The sequence below is a fragment of the Dermacentor andersoni genome, chromosome 11 (genome assembly GCF_023375885.2).
Source record: "Dermacentor andersoni chromosome 11, qqDerAnde1_hic_scaffold, whole genome shotgun sequence".
NCBI classification, from domain to species: Eukaryota; Metazoa; Arthropoda; class Arachnida; order Ixodida; family Ixodidae; genus Dermacentor; species Dermacentor andersoni.
Genome location: NC_092824.1, coordinates 124,515,686 through 124,537,658, shown reverse-complemented (window position 1 = coordinate 124,537,658; position 21,973 = coordinate 124,515,686). Strand labels below are relative to the sequence as shown.

The 21,973-nt window shown below is 45.0% G+C and overlaps 1 protein-coding gene across 6 annotated transcripts in view; it reads right to left on the bottom strand.

The window, feature by feature from the left end:
• Positions 1–21,973, bottom strand: part of Rtca (RNA 3'-terminal phosphate cyclase) — a 303,555-nt gene that overhangs the window by 148,781 nt on the left and 132,801 nt on the right. For all 6 annotated transcript variants that reach the window (XR_008614321.2, XM_055075593.2, XM_055075591.2 and 3 more), the window contains 3 exons: positions 21,308–21,410; positions 10,192–10,351; positions 4,541–4,692 (listed from right to left, as the gene is read on the bottom strand). Coding sequence is in view for 5 of the 6 variants with exons in the window: in XM_055075593.2 (XP_054931568.1) it covers positions 4,541–4,692; positions 10,192–10,351; positions 21,308–21,410 (415 nt within the window). In the remaining variant the exon portion in view is untranslated. The remainder of the gene's footprint in view (positions 1–4,540; positions 4,693–10,191; positions 10,352–21,307; positions 21,411–21,973) is intronic.

Below are 21,973 nucleotides of genomic sequence, written 5' to 3'. Positions count from 1 at the left end.
TGGCTTGTGCCAGAATTTTCTCGCCCACTACGTCGGCCCTTACGTTATTCTGGAGCGCCTCAGCGAAGTACACTACCGCATTGCGCGTCTCACGAGCAGTGGATGACGCTCGGCCAAGGCCGAAGTGACACACGTCGCGCGTCTGAGGCGTTACAACCCACGAGATGACTGACTCGCCCGGCGGGCTTCGTCTGCCAGCGGGGAAATGTCACAAGCTGTCATGAACCACGCCTGCCGCGCAGACAACCAGATGAAAGAAAGAAGAGAACGACGTTAGCCAAGCTGCCGCGGGACCGCTCTTCAACAACCGCGCCCATCAACCAGATTCATCTGGTTCTGCATTAAACACCTCGTATGTAACAATATATATATATATATATATAATGTCTTGCACTTGAAGAAACTGCGTGTGACCTCGAAGAATTGAGCGCAGAAGTGACGGCGTTATTGGCGGCGAGGAGTTGCGGAGTCGTCATCTATCGGAAGCGCCTCGCTGGCGTAGTATGAGGGATCACGCGGCGCGCTCCTCATAGGTCTTGCTGTCAGCGCTCACTGAAAACACCACGCGCGAGCTCTCGCGCGTGTACATCAGATTTCAGTGCGCCCTTATCTATGAATTCGTAAGCGCCATTGAACACAAGTTGCTACCTTGAGGGCGTGTTCGGATAGGTCTCCTCTCTTTTCTTTTCTTTTCTTTTTGCAGCTATGCAGTACTGTGTACGTTTTATCACATCTTCAGTGGCTTCCTTGATGACCGACCCCGAAATTCTACGGCAGACATCCGTTATCCTTGCCTTGAACTAATCTGACGTCCGCCTCGATCCTGTATGCACGATCTTTCACATAACCCCAAAGAAATAAATCGAATGGAGAGAGGTAAGGTGACCTAGCCGGCCAATTTACAGGCCCGTGCCTTCAATCTGTTGTGCATGAAAAGTCGCACCCAGCCAGTTTCGTGCTCGGCTGCTGCTGTGTGCAGGTGCCCCATCTTGCTGATGCCACAGAAGTAGAAGACGTGACAGCGGGACTTCGCTGAGAAAGTCATCCGTTACTCCTTCAGGGATTTCGTTCACGCAACGCTGCCCAGTCAGTGTGCGATCGAAGAAGATGGGACCGATTACAGCACCGGCGTAAATTCCGAACCACACACTGAGCGACCACTGGTACTGGTGCCGATTGCGCTTTACCCAGCGTGGATTGGAGTCACTGCAATATTGCGCATTATGTTTAATTTACCTGGCCGTTTCTGCCAACATTGGCTTCATCTGTGCACATGATGTTGCTCAAAAAGTCCGGCGGCTCATCGGCTTTTCTGAGGAACCAGTTCAAGAAATCTAGACGGTTCTGCAGGTCCGTATCTTCCAAGACTAGTGCTGGTTAAGGCGATACGAGTGAAAGGCCGAGCTATTTAGAGTCCTCCGAACTGATGACTTGGAAATTGGCACCTGGGCGGCCACGTCCCACACGCTAGCATGAGTGTTTGAGGACATAAACACTAGAACATCAATTCGTAGGCTCGGACTCAAACATGGAGTCCTCCGCCGCGGTTTCTTGAAGCTGCCGGTTTGTCTCAGGTTTTCATAATTTCTCATCATGGTCGATGCGTTTGGTCTACCGCCACACTTCTATGACTGTAACATATTTACGGCCTTCCTCTTTTTGTCATTTTCAGCTCCCAAGGCGAGTATCATGTTTACCTTCTGCTCGTTAGAGAAAGACACGGCGACTGGGACGAAACAAAACGCACCTTTACATCTTTGCACTGACGTGGTCAATGTTAAGACAACAGCTATCGCAGCTTGTCTTAGCATGGTCTTAGCCGAAGTAAGATCAAATGCGACGTGTTACTTCGGCCGGAGCGCGGCAGATAAGGCACCAGGTCGATCACGATGTTTTTCTTTATTTACTTTACTGCGTTTATTTCGTTCTGGGTAACTCAGAGGGAACCTGTTCGAAGGATCTGCTTTATAATTCGAGTGGGAGCGCAGTCACGTGGTATTCTCCATATTTCGCGGCGTTTATTTACCAGTCGGAAAAAATATTACGTCGCAATTAGTACGTCGCTGTATATACCACAGTTATATGTCCCTTGGCTGTGCTTTCAAATGTCTCATTGACGCTTCGAAAATCAGGATAGTACGTCTCGAATTAGATAATTAATTACATTTACCTAATTAAAGCTCAGCAACGAAATAAATTACTGCCAGCTACTGTACTGTACTGTAAACAATATGCACTATGTTTTCTTCGAGTAACGCATTGCTGTTCTTCTTTAACCTTGGTGCATGATAGTTAATTGGGACACCCTGTATATATTTATGACCTTTGCATGCAAGTGACAATGTTTCCATCCCTAATAAATAGTGTAAATTATTAGATATGTTCTTTTTTCATGAGTCGTTAGCAGTGTTTACTGGAAAAAGAAGCGATACTGAGGCCCACAACATTCAGGAGGATTGGACAACGCCTATTGGACAAAGCGTTATGAGCTCCGAAAGCGTTTGTTTACACGTGCGTTGAAGCTGTTGCCTTCGCGCGTCGTCTGCCAAGTGATTGTCTGCGACATCCCCCGAGGTTTTCAGGGCCGCACCGGCTCTGAAACATTCACCTGCATTTCACACGCCATTGATAAGACTGCCGGAGGGGCCCTCATTGAAGTCTATAGGTTTATTATTTTTTTTCATGGTCGAAAAAGCACACAAAGCAGCTTGAAGCGTGGTGAACATACAGCAACATATTCATTCTCTAGACATGGGCTATCCATACTTTTAGAAATAATTTTAATTGGATGCCTCAATCTCTTTCAAAAATATAATGAAATTTGTCCTGTGTGTATATTTAAATATGTTGTATATGTGCGTGGTGTTTACAGTGGAAATTTAAAGCAATCTTGAAGTAAGAAAATACGGATGAGGCAGCCGCCATTAGTGCTTCTAATGCGCGTGTTCTCCTATGTCAGGATTTCCAGAAATAAAGCGAAAGCATGAATTAAATGCCGTGCACGTCCGCGCCAACATAGATGCAGTAAGCTATTAGCTCATGTAAAATTTCAAGTAAAAAGGTCGAGGCAAGTCAAAAGAAACCTGAAATGATGTGGGACACAAAGCTCTGGTAATGGCACTATAGGTGTGTGTGTTTGGGGGGGAAGGGGTGCTTCGGCATCACCCGGGGGGGGGGGGGGGGCTCAGCCCCCCGCCCCTCCCCGTAGTCGGCGCCTATGGCTTACTGTATTGCTTTGTCTTGCGGGAAGGAATGCATAGGACAGAAGGAAGATGCCTCAATGATCGCTTACGAGAGCAGTCTAACAATGTTGGCAATTCTGGCATGGCAATCTGGCAAAGACCGGCCCCCCATCTAGTCGCACACTGCCTGCACTGTGGCTGTAAACCTTTGTTTGATTAGATCAACAGCGACATCCAGACACACGGATCAAGCGACTAGGGTGTATAGAGGTGTTCGAAATGAACAGAAGCAATAATTCTGTAAGCTGCCCATTGTTTTGACTGCCGAAAAAAAGAAATCTTGTTCCTATGGCGGTAGCGGCCTGTGACGGACGATTGTGCCGTAATCTATGTTGCGACGGTGACTTTGTTCCCCTGTTTTCTTCCTGTTCTCAGTTGTTCTCAGTTGCTAGAAGCGCTGTGTTTTCGTCTCCTTCTGTTGTCCTGCGTGCTCTTGTGAGTTTTACGCCCCTCCCCCCCTCCACCGCCGAAAGAACAAAGAAAAGAACAAATTCCATTCGTGATTTTTTTTTATTAGCTGCCTAGACATCTCGATTTCCTACACAGGCTATCTCCAAATTTCCATAAATGCACCTGAAAAGGAGGAACAACGTTGTCGCGGGCGAACTTACAAAAATATGCACGAATTAAAGGACTTAAGGAAAAGAGGAGGTGTAGCGTCAGTGCTTTAGCTTAAAAGGAAACCTTAGCACGGACCCAACTGCGATGCCGCCCATTCAAGTAAAACTCAAAAAAGCTTTTGTGAGCAGAAATGATTTATTGTTTTCCTTTGCACTTGAGTGAGAAGCTTAAATTCTAGTGGAAGTAGTAAGGAAAACATTGACTTAAAGCCTACGAATCTTAAAAAGAAAGCTGTTGGCAATCGGTGAGCTTCAAAAAAATTAATACAAGTCCGAAGTGTACAAATTCGCAACTCTGCAGCAGCAAGAAGAGATATTCTAGTACTGTAAACTGCGTCCGTTAGAGCGAACAAATCTGTATTTTAATTTAGAACTCAAGTCCTGCTTTCCTATCAGTGGTACATTTCATATCCTCATGCATCGATTTTGTATGCTTTAATGCACTATGAATTGCAGTTTACAGGATGGTGATATTGTTTTTTATTGCCGGGTGAAAGAGTTGTTGACAGTTGCGCCTTCTTTTCTAACTTTGAGATTTTCACTAATTTTCACTAAATATTGACGACATAAAATAAAAGCTTCCTAGAGTCACTAGTTGTTCAACATGCAATAAACCTAATCGAATTCTGTGCAGCGACTGCCGAGAAAAAGACCCGCATGTTCAGACGGGAGGCTCACGTGACAGGGCCCGGCGTCGTGGGACTCGTCGACGGCGCACACCACGGCGCTGGCGTCCAGGCTCGGCTGCGCGGCGAGGATGGCGGCGCACGCGGCCGCGAAGGGGCGCACCGCGAGCCGGGCCTGCTTCAGCGAGAACGAGCCGCCGCTGCCTGCGCGAGGAGGAGGGGGCGTCAACGCTGGCTGGGGGGGGCGCCAGGCTTGGCTTTCGCATACAAAAGCATAATCTCGTATATTTTTAGCTTTTGTTTATATGTCACTGCAGAACCTCAAGTAAACCCGATTGTGAACTTAAAGGAGAAGTGTTTATGGTAACATCACATCAATGGAGGCACGATTTATGAATGTATCGTCCTATCGTTATGCATGAATGCAGCCGCGATATTATCGTGTTTCGGCAAGTGTACAGTTCAAAAGCGTGGCAGTCTGGGTGAGTTGGTATCTCATGACTTTTTTAGGCTTGTAACGCAGCTCAGAAAGAGCACAAAGGAAGATGGAAGGGGTAATGGATGGGAAGGGAGAATGGAGTGAGCCCTCACTCTGTTCTCCGTTCCTTTTCATTACGCTTCCTTCAAGTTCAAGTGAACCGGATTAAACATTTTACAGAAGTCTATGGTTCAAATACCGGTGCAAACAAAGATAAAAGGTGAAAGTGAACGTTGGTTGTCAGAAATACGTGAGAAAAAGGAGGCCGCGCCTAGAATATTTTGGAACCACATAAAATTATTAGGCAGGAAGGCAACAAAAATACAACCTATATACTAGACGAAGATGGAAACAAACTGAAAGGGGAAGCGGCAATAAATTACATCCAAAAAGTAACAGCCGAATCTTTCCAAGGCAAGGACGAGGTTGTATTTGAAGAAAAAAAGAGCATGAAAGAGACCCAAGTGGAAAAGGAGCTGGTGCTGACAAATTTAAACTGGAACAAAGCGGAAGAGAAAATTCCTAAGCGCACAGCCACAGGGCTAGACGAGGTTCCCGTTAGGCTGATTAATGAACTAGGACCAAAAAGTAAGGAATCTCTGGTGAAAGCAGTGGAAAAAACTTTAAAAGATAGACGAATACCAGACAGTTGGCGAATGAATGGATGAATGAATGAATGAACGAAAGTAGAATGAATTGAATTTATAAAGGTAAGAGCGAGAAAGATAGAATTCACTCGTATAGACCGTTGACCATTACATCGGTAATATACAGGCTAGCAATGCAGGCAATCAAATTAAAGCTGCAAGCATGAGCAGAGAATAATGGCATTTTGGGAGAACTTCAGGATGGCTTCAGAATAGGTAGGCGTTGCTCAGTGTATTGAAATATCAAGAGTAGAAAGCAGACCGTTACATGTGGCCTTTTTAGACATTACAGGAGCGGATGACAACGTAGACCGCAACATTTTGTGGGGTATTCTGGAAGGGGAAGGCTTAGTTGACAATTGTGTAGAGCTTTTGAGAGATATTTACCTAGAAAATACTGTTTGCGTTAAATGGGAAGGGATGAGGAGTGAGGAGAAAGTTCATATCAACAAGGGACTGAGGCAGGGATGCCCTTTATCCCCGCTGCTGTTTATGATGTACATGGTGAGGATGGAGAGGGCGCTAGAAGGAAGTAATATCGGGTTTAATCTCTCATACAAACAGGCAGGTACAGTAATAGAGCAGCAACTCCCAGGTTTATTTTATGCGGACGATATTTTGTTGCTAGCTAACAAGCAAAGTGATTTGCAACGTCTGGCTAATATCTGTGGACAGGAAGGCAACAATTTAGGTTTGAAATTCAGTGTTAGAAAATGAGGTGTTATGGTATTCAATGAAAACAGTGAACAGACAGTGGCGATACAGGGCCAGGAAATACCTCGGGTAACAGAATATAAATACCTTGGTATATGGATAAACGAAGGCAATAGATGTATGGAAACATAGGAAAAAATACAATAGCAGTGAAGGGGAAAAGAAATGCCGCCATAATGTAACACAGAGCGCTGTGGGGATACAATAGGAAAATACTTCAACCCCGGAACGTCTGCACGAGGGAGTACCGTTCGTTAAACGGTGACAAAGTGAGCAGGGCCGCTTCCCGGCATACAGTATGTTTATCGCACGTTATCTACGCACCCCTACTCACGCGCCAACTTACGCGCCCTCTATCGCCAACGTATCAAGAATAAGTGAACGGCGCACACTTGAAGCAATACGCGTCGATGCATGGGTGACGGCGACTACACGGAGAGCACACTAATGTTCGAAGCTGAACGTTTTATAACGACTCGCACAGTAAGCGAGTTACTAGCGATAATATGTATTTGTTACAAGCTATTAAAACGTACAGAACATCTACATTACAAGCCTTGTGCGCACCGAGAACAACTCTACCGCAACTGAGCACACCCGCGAGCGATCAGGCAGAAAATTATCAGATAGTGACCGCCCGGGGAACTTTCCCGAGTCAGAAACGTGGCAACCCGTTGTTTAAAAGTATTTGCTAAACCAGGAACGAAGATCTAAACACACCGATCCTGATTCAATTCATAAGCGGAAAGTTAGAATAGCTTGTAATACATTTTAAGCCACGCTTTTATTACAAGCACCGTATACGCTGCTGGACGCTACTGGGTATTCCGGACAGGCCGCCATTGGAACATGAACCTGGCAACGTTTAACGCTAGAACGTTATCTAGTGAGGCGAGTCTAGCAGTGCTATTGGAGGAATTAGAGGGCAGTAAATGGGATATAATAGGGCTCAGTGAAGTTAGGAGGCCAAAAGAAGCACATACAGTTCTAAAAAGCGGGCACGTCCCGTGCTACCGGAGCTTAGCGGAGAGACGAGAACTAGGAGTCGGATTCCTGATTAATAAGAATATAGCTGGTAACATACAGGAATTCTATAGCATTAACGAGAGGGTGGCAGGTCTTGTTGTGAAACTTAATAAGAGGTACAAACTGAAGGTCGTACAGGTTTACGCCCCCACATCCAGTCATGATGACCAGGAAGTCGAAAGCTTCTATGAAGACGTGGAATCGGCGATGGGTAGAGTGAAAACTAAATACACTATACTGATGGGCGATTTCAATGCCAAGGTAGGCAAGAAGCAGGCTGGAGACAAGGCAGTGGGGGAATATGGCATAGGCACTAGGAATAGCAGGGGAGAGTTATTAGTAGAATTTGCGGAACAGAATAATATGCGGATAATGAATACCTTCTTCCGCAAGCGAGATAGCCGAAAGTGGACGTGGAGGAGCCCGAACGGCGAGACTAGAAATGAAATAGACTTCATATTCTGCGCTAACCCTGGCATCATACAAGATGTGGACGTGCTCAGCAAGGTGCGCTGCAGTGACCATAGGATGGTAAGAACTCGAATTAGCCTAGACCTGAGGAGGGAACGGAAGAAACTGGTACATAAGAAGCCGATCAATGAGTTAGCGTTAAAAGGGAAAATAGAGGAATTCCAGATCAAGCTACAAAACAGGTATTCGGCTTTAACTCAGGAGGAGGACCTTAGTGTTGAAGCAATGAACGATAATCTTGTGGGCGTCATTAAGGAGTGTAGAATGGAAGTCTGTGGTAACTCCGTTAGGCAGGATACCCGTAAACTATCGCAGGAGACGAAAGATCTGATCAAGAAACGCCAATGTATGAAAGCCTCTAACCCTACAGCTAGAATAGAACTGGCAGAACTTTCGAAGTTAATCAACAAGCGTAAGACAGCTGACATAAGGAAGTATAATATGGATAGAATTGAACATGCTCTCAGGAACGGAGGAAGCTTAAAAGCAGTGAGGAAGAAACTAGGCATTGACAAGAATCAGATGTATGCGTTAAAAGACAAAGCCGGCAATATCATTACTAATATGGATGAGATAGTTCAAGTGGCTGAAGAGTTCTATAGAGATTTGTACTGTACCAGTGCCACCCACGACGATAATGGAAGAGAAAGTAGTCTAGAGGAATGCGAAATCCCACAGGTAACGCCGGAAGAAGTAAAGAAGGCCTTGGGAGATATGCAAAGGGGGAAGGCAGCTGGGGAGGATCAGGTAACAGCAGATTTGTTGAAGGATGGTGGGCAGATTGTTCTAGAGAAACTGGCCACCCTGTATACGCAATGCCTCAAGACCTCGAGCGTACCGGAATCTTGGAAGAACGCTAACATAATCCTAATCCATAAGAAAGGGGACGCCAATGACTTGAAAAATTGTAGACCGATCAGCTTACTGTCAGTTGCCTACAAACTATTTACTAAGGTAATCGCAAATAGAATCAGGAACACCTTTGACTTCTGTCAAGCAAAGGACCAGGCAGGATTCCGTAAAGGCTACTCAACAATAGACCATATTCACACTATCAATCAGGTGATAGAGAAATGTGCGGAATATCACCAACCCTTATATATAGCATAGAAAGCGTTTGATTCTGTCGAAACCTCAACAGTCATGGAGGCATTACGGAATCAGGGTGTAGACGAGCCGTATATAAAAATACTGAAAGATATCTATAGCGGCTCCACAGCCACCGTAGTCCTCCATAAAGAAAGCAACAAAATCCCAATAAAGAAAGGCGTCAGGCAGGGAGATACGATCTCTCCAATGCTATTCACAGAGTGTTTACAGGAGGTATTCAGAGACCTGGATTGGGAAGAATTGGGGATAAAAGTTAATGGAGAATACCCCAGTAAGTTGCGATTCGCTGATGATATTGCCTTGCTTAATAACTCAGGGGACCAATTGCAATGCATGCTCACTGACCTTGAGAGGCAAAGCAGATGAGTGGGTCTAAAAATTAATCTGCAGAAAACTAAAGTAATGTTTAACAGTCTCGGAAGAGAACAGCAATTTACAATAAGTAGCGAGGCACTGGAAGTGGTAAGGGAATACATCTACTTAGGGCAGGTAGTGACGGCGGATCCGGATTATGAGACGGAAATAATCAGAAGAATAAGAATGGGCTGGGGTGCGTTTGGCAGGCATTCTCAGATCATGAACAGCAGGTTGCCATTATCCCTCAAGAGAAAAGTTTATAATAGCTATGTCTTACCAGTACTCACCTACGGGGCAGAAACCTGGAGGCTTACGAAAAGGGTTCTACTCAAATTGAGGACGACGCAACGAGCTATGGAAAGAAGAATGATGGGTGTAACGTTAAGGGACAAGAAAAGAGCAGATTGGATGAGGGAACAAACGCGAGTTAATGGCATCTTAGTTGAAATCAAGAAAAAGAAATGGGCATGGGCAAGACATGTAATAAGGAGGGAAGATAACCGATGGTCATTAAGGGTTACGGACTGGATTCCAAGGGAAGGAAAGCGTAGCCGGGGGCGGCAGAAAGTTAGGTGGGCGGATGAGATTAAGAAGTTTGCAGGGACGACATGGCCACAATTAGTACATGACCGGGGTTGTTGGAGAAGTATGGGAGAGGCCTTTGCCCTGCAGTGGGCGTAACCAGGTGATGATGATACGCTACTGACGCCTATTGGACAAAGCGTTATGAGCTCCAAAATCGCTTACATGTGCGTTGAAGCGTTCGCGTGTCGTCTGCCAAGTGACCGTCTGCGACATCCGCCGAGGTTTTCAGGGCCGCACCGGCGTCGTGTGCACCCATTGTAAGCACAGGGGAAGCGGAGGCAAGCAATCGACGCGTCACAGAGCAAGCGTCCTCACCTCGCGTGTTGCCCCATCCACTGGCGAAGCAAGTGGTGTTGACGGCCAGCTGCTGTCCGGCGCCAGGGAGGCAGACGGGCCGGACGTGCGCGGTGTAGTTCACCGGCAGCGAGAGCTTGATCACGGCCACGTCGTGCGTCAGATCGTCTGGCCGGTAGTTCTGCGCGGACAGCGAGGCCATCGTTAAAGCTGCACTAAGGGGTGCTTCTTATTTATTTAAAATATTATTTATTTATTTATTCATCTTGTCAACACAAGCCAAGACAGGAGTTGCGGTTACATTGCTGTCATCAAACTAGACATACAGATTTTTAAACAATTCAGTAGAAAGCACTCACAAGGTACACAGTACATGTTTAAAGAATTCAATAGAAAGCAATTAGGATAGGAAGGCACATCATATAAACCAATATGAAGTAATAAACAACGTGAGTTACAATTAACAAGTTATAGCACTATATGGGTCTAACGAAAAAGTAATGCGCCAGAACAACATGCAACCGACAAACATCTAACAATAAAACGTATTCTCAACCGTTTACAAATAATTGGTACCAGCTTTTACAAAAGATTGTAAATCAGTACATTCTACTATACCTTGTGGCAGGTTGTTCCAATCGTCCATGCTTCGAACCAGGAACGAATTTTTTAATGATTCTGTTCTATAATTAAGTGGTTTAATATGTTTTGAATGCTTTGTTCAGGGGTTAGCAGATCTCTCTAATGTGATGTGTTTTTCTAAGTCTACTTTATAGTCTCCACTTAATACGTGAAAAAAGAATGTCAGACTCTTATGCTGCTTTTTCTGCTTGACAGTCATGAGGCAAGCTCTATATCTAAGTTCGGTGACGGACTGGGTTCTAACGTATGTGTTAAAAATAAAACCCAAAGCCTTGTTTTGTACGCGCTCACATTTTAGTGTGTTTTATTGAGTGTACGGCTCCCAAACCTGACTTGCATAAGTCAGTACAGGAAGTGCAGTCATATTGTAGGCCATTGCTTTTTCCTCTGGGGTGGCGTCGTGAAGTTTTCGTCGTAATGACCAAAGTTTACACAAGGACTTATCATAGATGATGTCGACTTGTACCGACCAGTTCAAATCATGTGTGAGATGAATCCCTAGGCATTTAAATTCCTTAACCTCAGCGACTTCGGCTCAGTTGATGCTGTAGGGGAAAATTAAAGGATCTTTTTTTACGCGTCATACGCACAGAACCAGTTGTTGATGCATTCAGTTCCATTTGCAACTCGTCACACCAGAGAGTGACTTTTTGTAAATGCTTACTAAGCTCCTGTTAGGAGCATAATGGAGCACTAAGCTCCATTAGGAGTGCATATATTAGCATATGTAATGATGTCATCTGCATAATGCTTGATGGCTATTTGTGGCGAAAAACCTGCTGCCATATCACTAATCTAAAATATCACTAATCTAAAAAAAAAGTAGAGGGCCTATAACAGATCCTTGCGGCACACCCGATCGAACTGATTTATTGGTAGTGCAAACAGAATTTAATGAAACAAATTGTTCCCTTTCGGACAAATATGCCTCAATCCATTTTAATAGCTGAGTATTGCCTAACAAATGAGACAGCTTTATAAGCAGATTTCTAGGGGATATTCTGTCGAATGCTTTGCGGAAATCGATAAAGATAATATCTATTTGACCCCTTACATTAATACATTGATCGATTTCATGTGTAACTTGAGTGAAGATAGTGACTGTGGAGTACCCTCGTCGAAAGCCATGCTGGTTTTTACCCAAAGTGTCATTTTCATCCACAAATTTAGTTAGGTGGGTAGTTAGGATGTGCTCTAGAGTTTTGAAACATGTACTTGTCAAAGAGATTGGTCGGTAATTAGTCACATCATGCTTGGAACCTGTTTGTGATTCGGTACTGCTTTAGCCCGCCTCAAGTCTCTTGGAACGTCGCCAGATTCTGGAGATTTAGTATAGATATCCGAAAGAAAACGTGAGCACCACTCGGCGTATCTCTTTAAAAAAGCTTTGGGAATTTGATCAGGGCCAGGACATCTTCTTCTCACCTAGCTTAAGGAGCCACGATGTAAGCACGTTAAGCACGAACCACATGCTGCGACGCACGTGCCCGCAAGCCCCCCTGTGATCGTGAGCCGTTCGCGACGCGAGGGAAAGGTGTGGAGCGAGTCTTGGCCGTGTTGTGTTCTTGCGGCACGTGGCCTTGAGTTAGTGAACCGTATCGTCATATTGGCGAGTCTGCTACGGTCGTTCTCCCTGTCGCACACGGCAGCTGGTGGGGTGAGTTCGCATGCGGAGGCGAGGACGCCATCGTCAGACGGGCGCACCACTTGTCTGAGCGGCAGGCGCCGAATGCCTTGCATTGAGTGGAATACGCTGAAGTGATGAGAAGCCAACAAGGCAGACCGGCGGCAGACTTTCTGCGCCTGAGCGTCTCTGGCCGTGTCGTAAATACCTGTCAACGTAAGTCGATAAGTCTCTCGCAGGAATGTGAGTACGAGTAGAATGTGCCGGCGCTTCCTCGTGCACTATTCCCGTCCTTCCGGGAAACACAGCCGTGCTACATGTCAGTGAGGAAGCCCACTTCTGGCTTTCCAAACTTGTAATGTGTCGAGCAGAGTTGTGAAAGTTCCAATGCTTTATCGCAGCTGTTCGTTATACAATATGTGAAGCAACTACAGCTATATGTGAAGACTTACACCATGAAGAGCGCCCTGGGCGAACTCACCCCACCCCCCCACCCCTTTTTTTTTTGTACACCCATGTCTACTAGGTATATGACATTATATGACTGTATATGACATTACATGACTCTATGTGACTGTTATATGACCGAATTCCAAAAACAAAGGACAATTTAGCATTTAGCGTCGTGTCAGGCATTGTGTTAAAATTGATTTAAGATGATCCAAAGCACCCTTATTCCCGACATTCAACTTTGTGCGGCACAACTGGACAGCTGTGACGTACATCAAATTAAATTTTCGAATACATTTACAAATATGACCCCACATAAAACGACAAAGCAACATGAGGACGACGTGAAGAGCTGCGACTGGAGCGTAGATTTAAACCTTTCAGTTCTGACAGTTAAGCAGCAAAAAAGGCGGTCAGTTGTTCGTGCCCTGGTTCACGCTCCAACATTCTCATGCAATGTATACAATGGAAGCTCGTGACACATCTTAGAAGGGAGCCTTGCGTGACTCGAACATCGCAAATCCAGTTGAGGCTTGCGACCGGTTAAGGCTAGACGCTATATAATGTTTTTATTGGACAAAATTGCCAGTGAAGATGGCCTGTCATCTGCCATAGTTGATCTTAGGCATGTCTTAAGTTTAATTTTGAGAAACTCCTCTCTGCGGTCGGCAGTGAAACTGCGGAAGATGGCATGTGGAAAGGCGTCGCACACAGGTGGGCTTCCAAAAGGAACCAACCCGGAGCAGCAAGGCTGCGCAGCTACACAAAAGCTCTTCGCCGACATCTGTGGCGCTGATGTCCACTCTCTCGAATAAGCACGTGATCAAGGGCTTGGCAGAGCCCGGGAGGTGCAGCTCTGTCTGAGAGCCGGGTGCGGCTATAAAAGACCCCCCTAAACAAATAGTTGCGTTGTTTCAAATTGCGAATATATGAATCTCAATGCTAAGTTATTTATCAAGGGTTTGACGAAAGCTCGTCTGGTCAGGCATGGAAATGAAGGGGATCACGGTCACTGACCAAGTCTAATGTATAAGCTGACGTTTCGGAACCGCGTACGGGTTCCTTGTTCACTGAGTTGGACAGGAAATCGTCGTCACTTATGTAGCCAACACGCGACGTAACGAACGTGCCTAAATGGCAGGCATAGCCCATGGTGTCCGGTTCATCGCAGCTGGCGTCGATGGAATGATTAACGATTCTAGCAGCCGTCGGGGTGACCATGCTCTTTTCTATCGCAACAACAGTGGCATTGTCCCAGTCAATCTTGTGATTATGTTCCTGAGCATGCTCGGCAATGGTGTTCGTCGTGTGACTATTATTTCTTACGTCACGTTTTGTGGTCCTTGAGGCGTCTGGAGAACTTCCCTGTTTCACCAATATATACTTTGTGGCAACCAGCGCATGGTATCTTATACACGACTCCTGGGAATGATTCAACACGTAACCTGTCTTTCACATTCATTAGCTGATTCCGGAGCTTGCTGGTCGGGATGTGGGCAATGCGCAAGTCGTATTTTGAAAATACGCGTGACAGTGCCGACAGTGGCATCAGACTTGGTCAGTGACCGTGATCCCCTTCATTGCTAAGTTCTGTATGCGTTCTAGATTGTCGGTTAAATACTTCTGGTGAGGGGCCCAAATAGCGCCAGCATACTCTAAAACGGGTCTAATGAGGGTTCTGTATGCATTTAACACTAGGAGGTGTGCTTCTAAGTTTTCTTCTCAAGAAATGCAGTTTACCTAGCGCCTTGTCATACATGTCATTTATATGAGGTTCCCCATTTAATTTCGTTGTAAGAGTGACCCCGAGTATGTGACCTCATCGCATTTTCTGAGTGTTATATTGTTTATTGTGCACGTAAACTGAAGCGCACTTTTCTTGTGTGTGAAGAAAATACGGGTAGCTTTTGTTGCATTTAGTTTCATCCCCCATTTGTTGCACAAATTTTGTATTGCAGCTAATGAATCGTTTAGTTTTACCTGATCCTCTCTGGCATTCAGTTGCATGCACTACGCAATCAGCGGCGAATAAGCGCATTTGAATAGGCGGCTGAGCGCAACATCAAATGATGTAGGTCAGGGATAAGAGGGGCGCAAGAACCGAGCCTTGTGGTACACCAGAAAAAACGTTGAGGTAATCAGACATAACATCGTTCATAGCTACGCATTGCCTTCTGTTTTCGAGCTAGTTCTTTATCCATCCGACCTCTCTGCATTTCGTATGATTAAACTTCTCTCTCTTTTTTATCAGTGATGCTGTTTTCTCGTGTATACCAATGGCAGTTCGTTCAGTAATAAGATCTGGACGGGGAACAACATCAAAGGCCTTTGAAAAATCTAAGACAATGGCATCTATTTGGCTTCTGTTATTTATTGCGGTATTGATATCATGGGTTACCTCAGCTAACTGAGTAATAGTACTTAAGCCTGAACGGAATCCATGTTGCGGCTGTATAGTAGGTTATTATTCTCTAAGTGCATAGTCGATGGCTATGGAAAGAACGCACAGACTAGGGCGTTACTCACAAGAAAAAAAACGGCCGATTCTAGTGAAATTCTTATCTTTCAAAGACAAGCAACACTTACTTGCAGCTGCCTCAAAACTAAAGGATACCGGTTTTGCTATCAGTGAAGACTACTCGAATAAAGTAAGGCATGAGCGGAAAAAGCTGATACAGTTTGCCAGGGAACGTGGCGGTGACTTCAAACTTAATGTCAACAAACTAAAGTTGGCAAAACAAGTTTACATGTACGACAGCGCTACTGATACCGTGAAAAGCATAAACCAATAGCGATCAAGGAGTCCTGCATCGCAGAAAAGAGCAGATCCTAAATCCGACTTTATAATTATTGCTGCCAACTGCCGCAGCCTCAAGAACAAAAAAGAGGAGTTTGCTGCACTCTTGGAATTGGTCAAACCACATGTGGTCATTGGCACCGAGTCATGGCTGAACGAAACAATAGGCAGCTGCGAGATATTTCCGCCTAATTACAACGTATACCGGAATGACCGTAACAAGCATGGCGGTGGTGTCTTTGTAATTGTCGATAATGGACTGAATAGCATACCTCTTAACACAGAAAGCAAGACATGCGAAATGGTCTGGTGTAAGGTCATACTGGCTAACGGTTCCTCAATGGCTATTGGTTCATGTTACAGATCTCCAGCCCCTAAAACACCGCAACCCCTTGTTGAATTGAGCAACGTCCTACTAACCTTGGATGCATCTTACGTTATTTTAGGTGGTGATGATAATTTATCTAATGTAGAATGGGTCTCCCTTAAGCCGAATATAAAGACCACATCGCTTCTTCATACTGCTTTTCGTGAAATGATTAACACTCACTCCCTATTTCAGTTTGTGGAATGCCCGACTAGAATAGGCTGCAGTAGTGCAAATGTACTTGATTTGATTTTCTGCAACGATCGCACCCTCGTTTCTTCAACCACCACAATTCCCGGTTTAAGCGACCATGAAGTGGTAATCGCAAGATTATCCTGTTTTTCCGAGCACCGCAGAAAGCCGCCACCACGTACGGTATTTCATTACGACAGAGGAGACTATGTCTCGCTATCGCATGAACTCGATGCCTTTCTCCCAGAATTTAAAGATCACAGTTCCAGACTTGATATACATTCCACGTGGCACCTACTGAAGACAAAACTCCTGGCCTTAATCCAGACGTATGTTCCATCACGCACCATTTCGTCGAAGTGTCGAACAGATAAGCTTTGGATGAACGCCGCCATTCGAACTTTGATAAACAAAAGGCACCGCTTATATCGTAGGTACTGTCAATCACCAGAGCCTTCCTTGCATTGTGAATTGAAAGAGCTGAACAAGATTATAACGCGGGAGATGCGCAGGGCCGAACGTGCGTATCTGGGTGCTCTTGGTGGGAAAATAAAGAATAATCCAAAGCAAGTATGGAAATATGTAAAAAGTAAGCAGCGCGTCAGAGACAACATTCCCGATATTATAGATTACTTTAACTATAGCTCGGATCTGGAAGGCAAGGCTGAACAGTTTAATCGTTATTTTCAGTCAGTTTTTTCTCTATCGACATGCCCTACCGACGGTTTACATATTGTGAATGAGTTTACGGAGATGAGTGGCATAGATTTCTCAGTACATTGAATAGTGTTACTTTTGGAGAAGCTCAAGCTAAACACGGCACCCGGTCCTGACTGTATTCCGAACTGCATCTTGAAGAACTGTGCAGTTTCTGTTGCTCCCTTCTTAGTAACCCATGTTTCGAAAATCAATGGATGTCGGCGCTTTGCCCGATGACTGGAAAAGCGCGAACGTAGTTCCTCTATATAAAAGTGGCGACAAAACAAAAACTGTAAACTATAGGCCTATCTCCCTTACAAGTGTCATATGCAAATCGTTTACACTAATCTATTTAAGCACCTCCAGGATAACAACTTTTTCTGTCCAATGCAACACGGCTTCAGAAAGGGATTTTCTTGCGACACGCAACTGATAGCGTTTGCTCACGATATCGCTTTTTCAATTAACAATGGTAGCCAGGTTGACTGCATATTTTTGGATTTTCAAAAAGCTTTTGATTCTGTCGCACATAATTTATTATTAGTGAAACTGTCTACCCTCAAAGTTCCACCCACCCTGCTGAAATGGCTCGAAGCGTACCTCGTTGATAGAAAGCAACGCGTTATTCTTGAAGGCGGAAGTTCATCTGATATTGCAGTTTTATCAGGTGTCCCCCAAGGATCAGTTTTGGGCCCTCTTCTTTTTTTAATATTTATCAATGATATAGTTGACCGGGTTTCCAGTCGGGTCAGACTGTATGCTGACGATTGTTGCATTTATCGTGACGTCACATGTATAAGCGACTCTTATGAATTGCAAAGCGACCTTGACTCTGTCTTGGCATGGTGCAAAACATGGAACATGACATTAAATTTTTAAAAATGTTAAGTTCTTCAATTTACAAATAAAAAGCATCCATTACCTACCCAGTATTCTTTAGGCCACAGAAACGTATCATTTGTTAAGAATTACAAGTACTTGGGTGTTATCTTCGCAAACAACCTTTCTTGGAACGACCACATAAACCATATTGCTGCCAAAGCTAGCCGTGTGTTAAACTTTCAAAAACGCAATTTCAAGCAGGCATCCGTTGATTTGACTCTACTTGACAGACGTGCGTCCCATATTGGAACGTGGTTGTGCGACCCTGAAACAAAAACACTTATCAGCGAACGAATTCAAAAGCGAGCAGCAATGTTTGTGTCCACAAACTATGATTTCACCAAAAGCAGCTCTCAGATGTGCAAAAATTTGGGCTGGCCTCTATTGCAAGACAGACGCAAATACATTAGACTTAAGCTATTTTACAGTATTTTTATAGGCGCAACAGGTTTGTCTAAAAATTCATACATGAAACCTCCCAGCTATATATCCTCCCGTTTAGATCATTCTTTAAAGATTCAAGAATACCAGTGCCATATAAATGTCTTTAAAAACTCATTTTTTCCCAAAGCAGTGCATGACTGGAATAAATTGCCAGAAGTTGTCTTAGCCTTGCAATCTTCTTTTGAAAATGCTCTGTCACGCGTTTTGTTGAATTAAATTTTGTTGATTTCTTTTGTGCTGTGTTGCTGTGCGTTTTCGAATTCTTTGTATATGCTTCTTCATATGACAATATTTACGTCTTTCTTGCTTTCATGATTCTCTTGTTATCAGTTTGCTCAGTATTGGAATGCGTTGTATTTTTATTGTTTGTTGTTTGTTATTTACACACTGTCATCTGCATGACGATGTATGTTTTGGAACTGTATCCCCCCTACAAAAATGCCCTCAACGGGCGCTCTAGGTACCTGAATAAATAAATAAATAAATGGCCTTATAAATAATATGTTCGAACAATTTACTGGATGCACATGTTCATGAAACAGGTCTTTAGTTATTTACGTCGAATTTAGAGCCAGATTGGTGGACAGGTATTACTTTGGCAAGAAGAGAGCAGATTGGGTGAGGGAACAAACGCCAGTTAATGACATCTTCGTTGAAATCAAGAAAAAGAAATGGGCGTGGGCAGGACATGTAATGAGGAGGGAAGATAACGGTGGTCATTAAGGATTACGGACTGGATTCCAAGGGAAGGGAAGCGTAGCAGGGGGCGGCAGAAAGTTAGGTGGGCGGATGAGATTAAGAAGTTTGCATGGACAACATGGCCACAATTAGTACATGACCGGGGTAATTGGAGAAGTATGAGAGAGGCCTTTGCCCTGCAGTGGGCGTAACCAGGTTGACGATGATGCAGGAGGAATATCATGGATTAGGGTGCATTAAAGTGAAAGAGGATTATGCAGGATTAAGGAGGATTAAGGTGCATTAAGAAGGATTCGGGTGGATTAAGGTCGATGGAGGAGGATTACGGTGAATTAAGATGGATTAAGGTACGTTAAGAAGGGTTAAGGCCGATTAAGGTGGATGAAGGATTGGCATGGATGGCTTTTGGGTGAGGGCAACCCGTTCTTCGGTGTCCGACTTCATGGCAGTTACTGCCATGTCGACGTCTAGTGTGGACACGCCCAACCTAGCACGGACTCAATATTATAATCGGGCTGCCCGCAATGGTCAGGCCTGAGAGAAATCTTTGTCGGCGCAATCTCCCCTCCCTTGTCCCCTTCTTTCCCGAAGATGTCCATCTACCAAGCAGGGAGATTGTACCAATTTATTATAAATAGACATCTTCAACGTCAATACCGGGTGGTACCTTCGATTCATATGGATCATGTTTCTGAAGCACAACTCAAACGCAACAAGTTACCGCACCTATTTCAGTGGTGAATACCATGCGGTGTAACCAAAAGCGACCACCAAGCTAGAAAGCGCTTTTAATTGGAAGATCATATTGATGGTCATCAATTTCAACTTTCACAAGTTTATCATTAACTTGCCTGACTTCCTATGCGACACGTTAACAATCGCACTATAGCGGTGCCGTCACTTTGCCTTCACAGAAAGCTCCAGAAGGGAATAAGTTTGGGCGTGTTGGTAATTCATCGTTGCACAAAATACACAGCGCAGTCAGAACAAAGAGCAGGTCGATGCAGGACAAGCGCTTGTCCTGTCTTGACCTCTCCTTTGTTGTTACTGCGCAACGTACTTTGTATAACGAAAAGCTTGTGCGCGTTAAGAAATGAGGCAGCACAGCTGAGCCACAAGTGTAGGCAATGCGTCGCATAGAGTAGTGAGCCGCCCGTGTTTGAGCAATTACACGGCACGCACCTGTATGTGCAGTTTGTTCAAGTGCATGGCAACGAGCGGATTCCCAAAAATGGAGGGGAAGTATGCTTTGCCTGGCTGTTTGTGTACTCTATTGTTGCTGTTTTGTTTTTGGTTTATTTGTTTTTGCATTGAAGTTAAGCCACAATGGTAGCCAATGGCCAGAGGAAAACGGCAAAGGGAACGGAACCAAAGGGGGCGGCCGAAAGAAAACGTTTTGGCTGATTTGTGCTAACTATTGGTCCGTGACAGTTGTGTGCTGGTAAAACTACTTGCGATTCGTAGAGTTATCCGTATATTTTTGTTTTGGGGTGGGGGGAAGAGCAGTGAGAGCATCTGGAACTTGTCCGCTCCGCAAGTTGCTGTAAATAAACCTGTACACATGGAGGAGTTGTTGCGAGCACTGTTTGCAACTTGTAGCCTGACAACGGACGCCAAACTGAGGGCCAGGCGCCACTATGAGCAGTGGTATCATCGGGGCCTCATGTCGGTACAGCGACCGTGAAGCGGGCATACTTGTCAGGACATCCATTTAAGAACACCTAATAAGCGGCATTACACGGCTTCGAACGTAGGGATCGGACGTCTTCGGACAATCTACGACGTCCAGGATCCATCCTACAGGAATCGCGAAAATAAACCAGCAGGCACAGACATCTGGAGGCAGGCCCTCTTCTGGTGCACGTTTGCAGAAATGTTTCGCATGCTGATTCCATATCTCAACCGTGCCCGTGATGACGCGTTTCTTTTTTACATTGGTGACTGGGACCTCGCTAAGAAATCCGCCGGACGTCTTCATCTGCAACAGGGGCGTGTGGATATCTTTGCGACATCGTTTCGTGTCGTATGGGATGCACGAAGGGTCGATTCCTGACAGCGGTGGGCATGGCATAGCGAATGGGCGCGGTATGCACCTAAGCCCACAAATGAAAATACAAAGACATATATCACACGTTGCCTGCGCAAAGTAAAAGTTGATCGTACGTTAGCAGTTGTCTACCGAAAACGTAGCAGTAAAAAAATTTGTGAAAGTAATAGGCTTCGCTATTACTTTTATCGAAGACATCTGTAGATTCGGAAGCTTCATCACAAACATTGAAAAGAAAAATTAGTACACCTGCCGACAAATCAGTATAGGTGGCAACTTGGGGTGGTCACTTACGTTGTGCGTTGCGTAGGAGGAGACCCTCCTTATCTGGACGCCGGCGTCGTCGCGGACAAGGTCATGGCTGCCAAATTTGAGCACCAGGTTCTCAGGACGCATCCTGCGGAGGAAAGTGCAGAAAGTGATCTGGCGCGGTCAAAGTTCAAGAAAAGGGCCACTTCACATCGGACGCCACTGTTGTCTTTCTCCTGCACGTCCACCGCAGCAACGAGTTCGCAGCAGTAGTGACGTCATCAAAGTGAACACCTCAGCCAAGAAGGCCCGAACAGACGACAAACTCTGCGAGCTCCCAGCGTCGTACTATGGGAGCCTGCATTTGTAGCCTGCATCCAGAGCCCCAAATGTCGCTGTCTAGCGTTGAAGGCGGCAAAAATATGCCCCTACTTTTTCCACAACAGAAAAGCGAGATAGAGGCAAGCCTGAAAGTATCAAGGCACGAAAAACGTGACTATGAAATTAGGTACATAAATCCCAATTTCGAGTAAGCTGGACATTGTTCTGTCGTCCAAACCATTGCAGGTGCAATGTTTTGTAAACAATCTTTGTGATCTTTGTAAACGCATATCTTTTTTTTCTTCTTTGATAATAAGTCTATCGAGAAACTTCCTTTTTCCAGCGAGTGGTTTGAACGATACACACCCACGATCGGGCAAGTAAGTCGAG